At 35.1% G+C, this 12,049-nt stretch overlaps 2 protein-coding genes across 2 annotated transcripts; one reads left to right on the forward strand and one right to left on the reverse strand.

Annotated features, from left to right (window-relative positions):
- Positions 1-820: 820 nt before the first annotated feature.
- On the forward strand, positions 821-4,784 carry LOC141708840 (uncharacterized). Its single transcript, XM_074512649.1, has 9 exons — positions 821-886; positions 983-1,102; positions 1,190-1,257; positions 2,918-3,026; positions 3,140-3,208; positions 3,774-3,831; positions 4,006-4,241; positions 4,327-4,378; positions 4,485-4,784. Exons 1-9 carry the CDS (start codon positions 884-886, stop codon positions 4,550-4,552), a joined length of 783 nt encoding a protein of 260 aa, XP_074368750.1. The 5' UTR covers positions 821-883; the 3' UTR covers positions 4,553-4,784.
- Positions 4,785-9,644: 4,860 nt separating this feature from the next.
- Positions 9,645-10,257, reverse strand: LOC141704130 (uncharacterized). The gene is made up of 2 exons (XM_074507453.1): positions 9,775-10,257; positions 9,645-9,671 (listed from the first exon to the last, which is right to left on the reverse strand). The coding sequence occupies exons 1-2, from the start codon at positions 10,255-10,257 to the stop codon at positions 9,645-9,647; spliced, it is 510 nt and encodes a 169-aa protein (XP_074363554.1).
- Positions 10,258-12,049: the final 1,792 nt, after the last annotated feature.

Raw genomic sequence — 12,049 nt, forward strand, 5'->3', positions numbered from 1 at the left:
GTTTGAATCACAATATTAAAATGTCAAACCGTACCGCACGGGTTGTCAAAAACTCAAAGCGCAACCGCATCACAAAAAATTAAAAAGCGCATTTATTAATACGGGGTGGGGCGATGTGGAACATAAATACAAATTTGAAATACTTTTATTTCAAAATTTTTACTCAAAAAATATATTAAAATGATTTACCTTGTTATTACTAACTTCTTTCCCATTTAAAAATTAGAGAGTAAGTCTTGACTATCACATGAAATGCCTTATAACTTGTAAGTTTAAATAATTTTTCTTGGAGAAAAAACATATAAATTTGAATTCAATGTGATTAGACGAAATTAAAATATTATTTTTAATAAAAAATATAAAAAAATTCCCAAAAATTTAGACATTTTTTTTAATTAGAGTTATTTATAAATAACTTAGCAAAAAAAGCAAAAAGATAATAAATATGTGATTAAAAAAGGTTGCATCTGTGCAAGTGCAACTGCAGAATCTGCTGTTGGTTAAGCCTTTAGAAGCACCATTTACCTTCTATCAAGACACAAGGCCCGGCCCAACAAGGGCTGAGGAATTTGGCAGGCCCGTTTGGGGTTACCTTCACAAAATAATAGTTCCTATCTTGTAAAATAATAATAATAATAATAATAATAATAATAATAATAATAATAATAATAATAATAATAATAATTAGGCGGTGGTGATATTAATTTATTTTTCTGCCTTGTCAAATAGCAGCACACTTAATTTTTTTTAACTTATTTAAAATCGAATAATAAATAAATTAAAAAAAAACAAGTCAAGGCCTTTATCCAAACAGGCCCATTTAAATCCCCTAAAACCCCATCTCGCAACAGCATTTCTTCTCTTTCATCCTATTCTAACAGCCATGGTATGTTTACTCTCTCTCTCTCTCTCTCTCTCTCTCTCTCTCTCCTCTTGTATGTATATATGTGTGTAATTAAATGTGAATTGAATTGTGTTGTAGCCTCAAGGAGATTATATAGAGCTTCATAGGAAGCGTAATGGATATCGACTTGATCACTTTGATCGGAAGCGTAAGAAGGAGGCTCGTGAAGTTCACAAGCGCTCTCATACTGCTCAGAATGTTTGTTTTCTTTCCTTTATTCTCTCTGTGTTTGTGTGTTTTTGTGTGTGTTTGTGTGTGTTTATTGATTGGTTTTTGGATGAACAGGCTTTGGGTATTAAGGGTAAGATGTTTGCTAAGAAACGTTATGCGGAGAAGGCTCTTATGAAGAAAACGTAATCTCTCTCTCTCTCTCTCTCTCCCTCTATCCCTCTCCCTCTCTCTTTCTCTCTTTCTCTCTCTCTCTCTCTCTCTCTCTGTCTCTCTCCCTCTCTCTCTCTCTCAATCTCTCTCCCCCCCTCTCTCTCCCGCTCTGTAATTAGGTATTTGTGCTTTCTAATCTGCTGTTTGTTATTGTTAGTATCAATAGGCGAAATACATTTGTATGATGTTATAATTGTAGGTTGGACTTTCACATTTGTACAGATGACTTTGGCTAGATAGAACTAAATAAAGCGAAATTAGTAATGATACAAGTGATTATTTTTTTAATAATTAAATAAAGAAACTAATGCAGATATTTGCATTATTCTAGAGGTAAAAGGTGCAATGATGTACATAACAACTTCAGTTTTGTTTATAAACAACTTAGCAGTGAACCGCCAAGATTTTAGTTTATCAACTCTTAGCTTATTTATTCTAGTTGTTACTTGTTAACCAATTTTGTCCAAGGAGTTAAATATAGAAGATAAATGTGTCAAAGAAGAGCAGGATGCTTTAGTGTACATATGAAGTCAAGATACTATATAAACAAACACAACTCTCAAAATCACAGAATGTTTCAGCGAAATATAGATGGAGAGGTTTTCACTAGAAATTTGGAAATGCTTCTTCTATATATTTGTAACTTTGAGAAATAGACTAGTGCCAGGTTTTATATAATTTGAATAACTATGATGTCAAAGGGTTCGCAGATAGAAATCTCAAGTCATCCCTCAGTGCACCAACCATCTTTGATATATTTAAAAATAACATGAAAAACTCTGTTTTGATCGTAGACAAATCCTTTAATCAATCAATGTTAAGGTCTTTAACGTGGCTTTTGTTTTCACTATTTCATTACTTAACAAATTTTGTTTCAACAATCAGGTCATAAGTTTTATTGGTTTTGCATCGTCTTTGTAGTTGTTACCTAACCTGGTTACTATCATAAAATTAGCTACTACATCTTTAACTTAGCAATTGAATTTTAAGGGGCCTATTGTTTATGACATGGAAATAGAAAATGTTACAGGAGGTTACTTAAAATGCTAATTATCTTACGAGAGTTGCTGGAAAAATTATGGATCATAGCTGGGTTGAACAGAAGTAGTTATTTTATCTTAATTCATACTCATGCGTGTTAGCTTGTGGTTATGTTGGTAGTTCAATTCCATTGTAATCAGTGGTTTCTTCTGGTTTTGTTGGTAATTATGTCATTTTAGAATTTTTTAATTATTATTTTAAGTATAAATAGGTTTAGGGGTATAAGAGCATCTCCAAGAGCATCCTTATCTTGGCTTTTTACTTGAATTTTAGGAGGGAGATTTTTTTTCCTCCAAGAGACGCTTAGTGGTTCACTCTTGACTAATATTTTATAAACAATTAATAATAAACTCTCTCTCTCTGGGTCTGTGTGTCTATCCACTCTCTTTTATAGTTTTACGATATAGAACTAAACAAGAAGTGGAGATAAAAAGTGTTGCTGGAGATGAATACACATTACTAAGAGTCGATTTTTGCCATTATATTTATGAGTGAATTTAAGAGTCTCATGGAGATGCTCTAAGTACTGTTTTGAAAAATAAGATTAACCCTCAAGTGTCCGTGATCTTATGTTATGTATCATGTGTATAGATTGGCTATGCATGAAGAAAGCTCCAGCAGACGTAAGGTTGATGATGAAGTTCATGACGGTGCTGTTCCTGCATATCTTCTTGACCGTGAAAATACGACACGTGCAAAGGTGTAGTTTTGGGTTTTTGATTTATTGGTGAATAACTTTAAGTGAATCTTTATGCTAGCACTGTTGTAACGAGGGTACGGTGTCTAATTCGATATATGTTTTTCTCGTTGCAGATTCTTAGCAACACGATTAAACAAAAGAGGAAAGAGAAAGCTGGTAAATGGGATGTTCCTTTGCCTAAGGTAGGTACCTGTTTATTTGCTAGTCATTATGCTTTGTATCGATCCATTGCATTATGCATCTATATTTAGAAGTACAAAGAATTGTTTGGTTTTGGCCTTTGGGACCTTTTTATTTCCTTATTGTTTGAATGTGTGTCTTGTAAATAATCTTGCCACATTTGCAACCAAAACAACCTCTGGACAGAATATCTTCCCTTTGCATATGTAATCTTGTGCTACTTGGGTTCCTAAGTCGATCTTAAGGTTGAATGGCACTTGATTTAAAAGAACACGAAAATGAAAAACTATCAGAAGGCAACAACTGAGGTAGTGCAGAAAATGTTGTCTTTATAATAGGACTGGAATTGTAAGCACATGGTGGATCTCCCCTCCTAATCTTATAAAGTGTGTAGCATGACTAAATTGGATACATAAGGGACAAGGTGTTTATCTATATTCTAGTTTTAGGCACTTCTTGCTGTTCAAATAAATTTAATGCATTTATCTAGTGAAGCGGTTTTCCTTTGTCTGGGTTACGCAATAATATATTACAAATTTGGTAAACTGGACTTATTTTACTTCTCAGGTCAGGCCTGTGGCTGAAGATGAGATGTTTAAAGTGATCAGGACTGGTAAACGTAAAAGTAAGTATTCTGCATGCCACCTTAGTTTACAATTGATTGCGGATTGTACTTGTATAATAAGTGAAATATGTGGCAGAGGTTCACTCATATTTTGCCTCGTGAAAAAGATATATATGTAGATGTGCATTTTGCTTCAACAATCTATATTTTTGTTAATCATACGCTTTTGTGCAGCTAAACAGTGGAAACGAATGATCACGAAGGTAACATTTGTTGGACAAGGATTTACAAGAAAGCCCCCGAAATACGAGCGTTTCATCCGTCCTTCTGGTTTGAGATTTACAAAAGCCCATGTGACGCACCCTGAGCTGAAATGTACTTTCAATCTTGAAATGATTGGCGTAAAGAAGAATCCCAATGGTCCAATGTATACATCTCTTGGTGTTGTAACCAGAGGAACCATCATAGAGGTAAGCAACTGGTTGCTATGCTCTATTCATGCAATATTTGAATTAGTTTTACGGACTATTGTTTCTGATTTGTATATTTTATCAGGTGAATGTTAGTGAACTAGGTCTTGTCACACCTGCTGGAAAAGTTGTATGGGGTAAGAAGTCTAATTTTGTTATTAAAATATTAGATCAACATACTGTTGTTGTAGATAACGTAACTTCATGTTGGTATCTAATACGTTAATCTTGGGGTGAATGCAGGGAAATATGCTCAGGTGACTAATAACCCTGAGAATGATGGTTGCATCAATGCAGTACTCTTGGTTTAGGTAGATGAGTTTAGAGAACTAGTTCTCTCCAGATTCCCAACACTGTAGCAGTATATTTTACTTTTTAAGACATTACATGCCTGTTGTTTTTTCCTTTTAAATCATGTAATGGTGAGATGGAGTTCTATTTTAAAGAATGATGTTATTTTACAATATTTAATTTGTATATGGAGTTATATTGTGCTAAAGTGCTGTTATTTGATCCACGGTTCCTCTTTGAAGTGTGGACAGAGATGAATTTTTAACCTCTATTTTTTGAAATAGTAATTGTATTCTTTGGTAAAGTGCAACACTTTGTGAGATTGCATTGAACTAGGGAGCAAATGTAATATGCAAACGGTAGAGGTCGTTTCAACTTTTATCTTCATCCACCTTTTTTGTCTTGGTAGTTGTAGAACGCTTGCATGATTGGGGAAGAATGGGTTTACAATCATCCTGCATACATACAAAGGAAATTGAAGGATGATTTATATTAGGAATTTGTTGCTTGCTTCATGTGATTAAACTACACTACCATTCAAGTGCAAGTATTGAATTCTGAACTTTTTATGTTCATGTATTAATCATACATCTGGATTCATTGGAACATTATAGCTGAAAGTTTGTTCATACTAAAATAGCTGTGATAGAAGTCAAATGATGAACCCTCTCTTAGAAGTTGAAGCCAATTTTTTATGCCACCTGAAAATAAAAGATCCTCGTAGGACGTGTGTCCCTCTAAAATAAAATTTAATGTTTTTAGAGAATTGGCCCAACCAAAATTTAAAAATATGTCGGTGTCATCTCAGAATTTAGTCGTTGCCCCTGAAGTAGAATTTGTGGATCCGCCCCTAGTTCAATATGCATATAAAATGAAATGGATATGCATATAATATGCATGAAAGGAGATGGCGACCTTTCAAGAGTGTATCCAGAAGATGGTACTTCTGAATCTGGCATATGGGATGTGTGGGATGATGTTTAGATCAATATATATTTGCTACGTTGGAACCTATTGAGCTTCTCAGAGTTTCTGCTACTTGTCGCCATTTAAGGTCCTTGGCAGCTTCAGTTATGCCATGCATGAAATTTAAACTTTTCCCTCATCAACATGCAGCAATTGAGTGGATGCTGCAGCGGGAGGACTCCAAAGTGTTACCTCGCCCTCTGTATTTAGACTTGGTAACTGGGGATGGATTTGCTTTCTACGTAAATATGGTGTCCGGTGAAATCGCTACTAACAGAAGGTCGAAAAGATAAGAGAAATCTTTTTGTACTAGAAGGAGGGGTTATTGTTCGAGGGGAGGTATTGGGCGATCGACGTCGATGGCTTGATGGTGACCGTTAATTCGGTTGTGCATGAAATCATATTGGGTTGAAGGGGAGGATTGTTGGAGTTAAACCCAATAGGTAGTATGGTCTTGGTGATAGAAAACATAATTGAATTGGGTAATAATTGTATGGGTAGACAATTATTATCATAATTGAGTTGGATAATAATTGTATGTGTTGACAATTATTATTATAATGGGAATGGGTAGACAATTATTATTGTAATCAGATTAGGTATGTCTTGTTGGCTAAGTTTGTGATGACTATATATACATAGTCATGTTATTGTTTTGATGTATGCTTGAGTATTGTTTGACTTACGTATCGCTTGAGTAAATACCGTTTGGTGAGATTGATTGTATTATTGATAATTGTTTTGATTAATAATTCAAGTTGAGACGTGGGTTTTTCCGCGTCATATATTGAGTGTGTGTTTTGCATTGTTTGTTTGGTTCTATACTTGTGTGTGTTCCCCTAACACCGCGCAGAAGCCAATTTAATCTCGATGATTCCCGGGAGAACCTATTATACTCAGCAAAGAGAACCAGAGTCATGGGTTCTGCCAAGGCTATTGCAGGCATGAAGCTAGTTCGATATGCATATAAAATGTAACACCAAAAACATATCCATTTCATTCTTTTTTTTCCCTTAGTTTGTTCTTGAAGTATGGGAGCGTGTTTCAGAACCAAACATATCCATTTCATGAGCCCTAAATAGGTTGTAGAACAGCCTCGTTCGAAGTATTGATTTGTCTTAGAACAGAGAAAAACATATTGCTTCCTTTTAGCTTAGTAGCTATATTGCTGCACTACCTTACTGGAATGCAAGACGTAAACCTTTTCTTGCAAGCATGTCTTGTTGCAACCATCTTTTGATGCTCACTTCTTGATTCTAGGGTTTAAATTTACTAGTTATCACACCTTTTGCTGAGGTTTTGGTTATGCAGGAGACTCAGTGTCTGTCTATTTATTGGTAAATCAATATTTTTGCTACAATATGTATTAATGCATGTGTTCCTCATTCTCTTTTGCAGTGCTGATAATTAGGTGCAGCAATCCAAACACAAATCTAGTACGTGTTAAGGTTGAATCCAATTTCGAAGGAGTGCCCTGGTTCCCCTCCAAGTTCCCCAGTTCGACAGGAGATCAGGGCGAGCCATTGGTCCACTACAAACTTCCAGATGTCAGAACATATAGTGTACTCTTGAGAACTTTTAAGAGCATAATTTCACAGTAGATCCAACTCATTTATCTTCGGGAGAGGATCAGTTAGTCAAGTAAGCCTTATCTAGATGCCAGCTTCAAAGCTCTCCACAAAATTTGATGTAATTGTATGCAATATGAACCATATTTTTCTAGGTCCGAATCTATCAAAGCATTTTCTATATAGTTATTGGTTGCATTTGGTGGGATCAAGTTACTCTCTGTGTTTTTGGACATGTGATTCAGATTGATATGTTCTACACAATAATTGTATTTCCTACAAAATAACTTGGTTCAGGTTATATACACGGATGATAAATTCATCACACACACACAATATTACTCAGACTATCCTGTATTCCGAATTACTCACCAAAACCAGTTAACTTATTCTCACACCGGAGGTGAATCGGGATGATCATCCCTCAAATTCTTCTCTTTGCAGGCCGAAGTCAAATCATCTGAACGAAGACTGGGCTAGCAGAAAACCGGTTCCAACAGGATGATTACTATTGATTAGAGTTGTTCTCTGCTTCTTGGGGAGGGAAATGTATTGACAAATATGACTAAATGTGGACAAAAATGACTAATTGGATTCACATTAAGGATTAGTGGTAAGCTAACATGGAATTACAAAACCTGAAATGCAGCCTACTATAATTAATTTTATTTTGAGTATATTTACGATTATATCTCACTGGATTATAATGCATCAGGTGCCACCATCTGCTCGCAAGCTTATATTTGAGTTGACAGGTGAAAAATTCAAAACTAGTTCTAGGGCCGGCCCTTAGATTCGAGAGGCCCTAGTCGAAATCAGTTTATGAGACCCTAATATACATATATGATGGAAATTCATATATATTTACTTAAAGAAGTTAAAAAATTTTGGGGCCCTTATGTGTTGGGGGCCCTAGGCGCAAGTCTTACTCGCCTATAGCCAGGGCCATCCCTGAATGGTTCCTTAACGGAGCATAATGCTTTCTGCTAGTCTTCATAGACTCTTAGGATATACACTGTTTCTATTTGAAGCCATTTCTTTTACTATAAAATCCTCATTTGCAGCACCATGTATACCAAATCATCCCCAAACCATGGTATCAAATTGGTCAGAGTAATGCCATCTTAAACAGGAAAAAAGAATGGAGTCCACTGCAGAATACGAAAAACCAAAAAGATAACTGAAAAGGCCAATGGCCTATGTTTAATCTGAGTTCTATTAATCGATAACTATTTCATCTTGGTATGCAGTGACCCTTTTAACTTTGGTGACATCAATGCCTTGTTCTTCGATCTTCTCCACAATCTGATTATAAATTTCATCATCTATCTGGGGTTGCTTGTACGGTACCTGTGAGCATTTATGATCAAGCAAAGCACAGTGACCATCATCACAGTGAATGAGTTCATTATGAGTGTAATAACAACCACCCGAAGACCTTATAGTAGCATAAGGTCCATAAGTTGTGAAATTTCGAATACTGTAATCATATATCACCCTACCATCATCTCTTAATGAGTAACTTGCTTTTCTCTTCTCCAAATCATAGCATCGTGAAGCAAACGAAGCAATTTCATACCATTGGCCTACAAATTTTCTTAAATTACGCTCCCAGGTTACATTTCCCAACGGCCTATCTAGTTGAACCACCACTTCCTTTTGGTACTCTGAGATCTCGCGAATATTAGACACATCATAGCCTTCTTCATTAGCCTTCGCCAATAGGCCATTGTACATTCGTGTATCCATGCAAGGTTGCCTGCATAGTATTCACGAGTTATGAAGCAAAGCGTAGTGATAATCAACGTCGCGATGAACAATTCAAAAGAGAGGATCATCACGAGTGACAGAACTTTTGTGCATGAAATGTTCTTGGTCTTTAATAAACCTTTTTTCAGGCCGAAGTCAAATCATCTGAACGAAGACTGGGCTAGCAGAAAACCGGTTCCAACAGGATGATTACTATTGATTAGAGTTGTTCTCTGCTTCTTGGGGAGGGAAATGTATTGACAAATATGACTAAATGTGGACAAAAATGACTAATTGGATTCACATTAAGGATTAGTGGTAAGCTAACATGGAATTACAAAACCTGAAATGCAACCTACTATAATTAATTTTATTTTGAGTATATTTACGATTATATCTCACTGGATTATAATGCATCAGGTGCCACCATCTGCTCGCAAGCTTATATTTGAGTTGACAGGTGAAAAATTCAAAACTAGTTCTAGGGCCGGCCCTTAGATTCGAGAGGCCCTAGTCGAAATCAGTTTATGAGGCCCTAATATACATATATGATGGAAATTCATATATATTTACTTAAAGAAGTTGAAAAATTTTGGGGCCCTTATGTGTTGGAGGCCATAGGCGCAAGTCTTACTCGCCTATAGCCAGGGCCATCCCTGACTGATTCCTTAACGGAGCATAATGCTTTCTGCTAGTCTTCATAAACTCTTAGGATATACACTGTTTCTATTTGAAGCCATTTCTTTTACTATAAAATCCTCATTTGCAGCACCATGTATACAAAATCATCCCCAAACCATGGTATCAAATTGGTCAGAGTAATGCCATCTTAAACAGGAAAAAAGAATGGAGTCCACTGCAGAATACGAAAAACCAAAAAGATAACTGAAAAGGCCAATGGCCTATGTTTAATCTGAGTTCTATTAATCGGTAACTATTTCATCTTGGTATGCAGTTACCCTTTTAACTTTGGTGACATCAATGCCTTGTTCTTCGATCTTCTCCACAATCTGATTATAAATTTCATCATCTATCTGGGGTTGCTTGTACGGTACCTGTGAGCATTTATGATCAAACAAAGCACAGTGATCATCATCACAGTGAATGAGTTCATTATGAGTGTAATAACAACCACCCGAAGACCTTATAGTAGCATAAGGTCCATAAGTTGTGAAATTTCGAATACTGTAATCATATATCACCCTACCATCATCTCTTAATGAGTAACTTGCTTTTCTCTTCTCCAAATCATAGCATCGTGAAGCAAACGAAGCTATTTCATACCATTGGCCTACAAATTTTCTTAAATTACGCTCCCAGGTTACATTTCCCAACGGCCTATCTAGTTGAACCACCACTTCCTTTTGGTACTCTGAGATCTCGCGAATATTAGACACATCATAGCCTTCTTCATTAGCCTTCGCCAATAGGCCATTGTACATTCGTGTATCCATGCAAGGTTGCCTGCATAGTATTCACGAGTTATGAAGCAAAGCATAGTGATAATCAACGTCGCGATGAACAATTCAAAAGAGAGGATCATCACGAGTGACAGAACTTTTGTGCATGAAATGTTCTTGGTCTTTAATAAACCTTTTTCACTAGCACTCCATCTCTCGTATAACTTTGTAACATTGACTTCACCATTACTACTCAAAGTGTATGTTGTTTTGGTGTTTGCATAAAAATTGTGGCCCTTAAAGATTGAAGGTATTTCATACCACCAACCGATGTAATTTCTTATATTAATTCTCCCAGTTACCTTTTCTATCATCGCCTAAATACGGTTGTGTGAGAATGGAAGATAATATCAATATGTGAGGCTAGAGCCTAGAGGAGAAAGGGTTTAGGGTTTTAGAGTCTCTTTAAAAGCATTCGAAACAAGGAATTTTTTTTTAATTTATTATTTTTACTTGAGCACTATTTTAACCAAAAACAAATATTACTCCCTCCCAAATTAGTTGTCCGCTTTGACTTTACGCGTATTTTATGGTGACTTGATCGTATACCTTCTTTGATTATTTTTAAATTTTTTTTGTGAATAAAAATTTAAATCTTAAATTTTTATTTATTAAAAGAAAATTTAAAAAATATTTAACGAAAATATGTAGTCAAGAAATTACGTGTAAAAGTCAAATATGGACAACTAATTTGGAATGGAGGGATAGATGAAAATTCAATTATTATGCGATTTTCCAAAATGTCAATTTGAATTTAGCCTTTTCCTCTATGGTTACTTTTACACAATGGTCTCCTTTTAGGGGCTCCCGGACATTTTTGGCACATTTGAACACAAAGTTCATTTTTTTAGCACAACTATTCAGATTGTTCCAAAAGTGGCACAGAACGCCACTTCCTCCGGGGTTCAACCCCAGAGGCCTAGAAGAAGTGTCGTTCTGGGGTAAATTAATTTTTTTTTTGTTTTTTTCTTTCCTCCTGGATTGAATGTCAGTTGTGTTAATTGTGGTTAAGTGTTTGTAAGTGGGAAATATGTAATGGAGACTTAGTTTTGAGTCTTCATATTAAATTGGGAAAACATTATTTTTGTGTAATTTTTTTTTTGTTGGGTAGTCATGCAAGCCTATTTATAGTAAGTAATTTTTGTTTTTTTTAAAAAAAGTGTATTTATGACTTTTTGTGCCCTCAAAAAGGGTAGTCGGCAACGAAAATATTCAATGAAGACCTAGTTTTGAGTCCTAATATTAAATTGGAAAAAAATTAATTTTGTGTAATTTTTTTTATTGGGGAGTCATGCAAGCCTATTTATAGTATGTAATATTTGTATTTTTAAAAAAAGTGTACATATGACCTTTTGTGACTTCAAAAAAGGGTACTTTGGGAGTTGACAAAGAAATGTTTTTTGAAAGGGTAGTTTGTATTTTTTTGCTGTATTAGAAGACAATAACATCTTTTAGTAAAAATAACAAGATAAAATCGACTTGTCAACTTTTAGAAGTCCGAATCTTCAGACAAATATGAAAAGTTAAAAGAAGTACTGTGTTTACGTAAAGGAAATGCAGATTTCATAAATTCACGGGAGTAGGCACATGCAAATTTATGAAATGATTTGACAAGTCAACTCTTGTTTTGAACTGAATGACACAGGTGAATAATTTCATTTTAAAATTTATAGGGTGGATAATATCAATTATTTCCATATTCGTAACTGCACAACCTAATATTACATTTTGACCATGTAATATAGCTATAAATAGCTGCAAAACTATAAGCCAT

The sequence above is a fragment of the Apium graveolens genome, chromosome 2, assembly GCF_009905375.1.
Source record: "Apium graveolens cultivar Ventura chromosome 2, ASM990537v1, whole genome shotgun sequence".
In the NCBI taxonomy this organism is placed as follows: Eukaryota; Viridiplantae; Streptophyta; class Magnoliopsida; order Apiales; family Apiaceae; genus Apium; species Apium graveolens.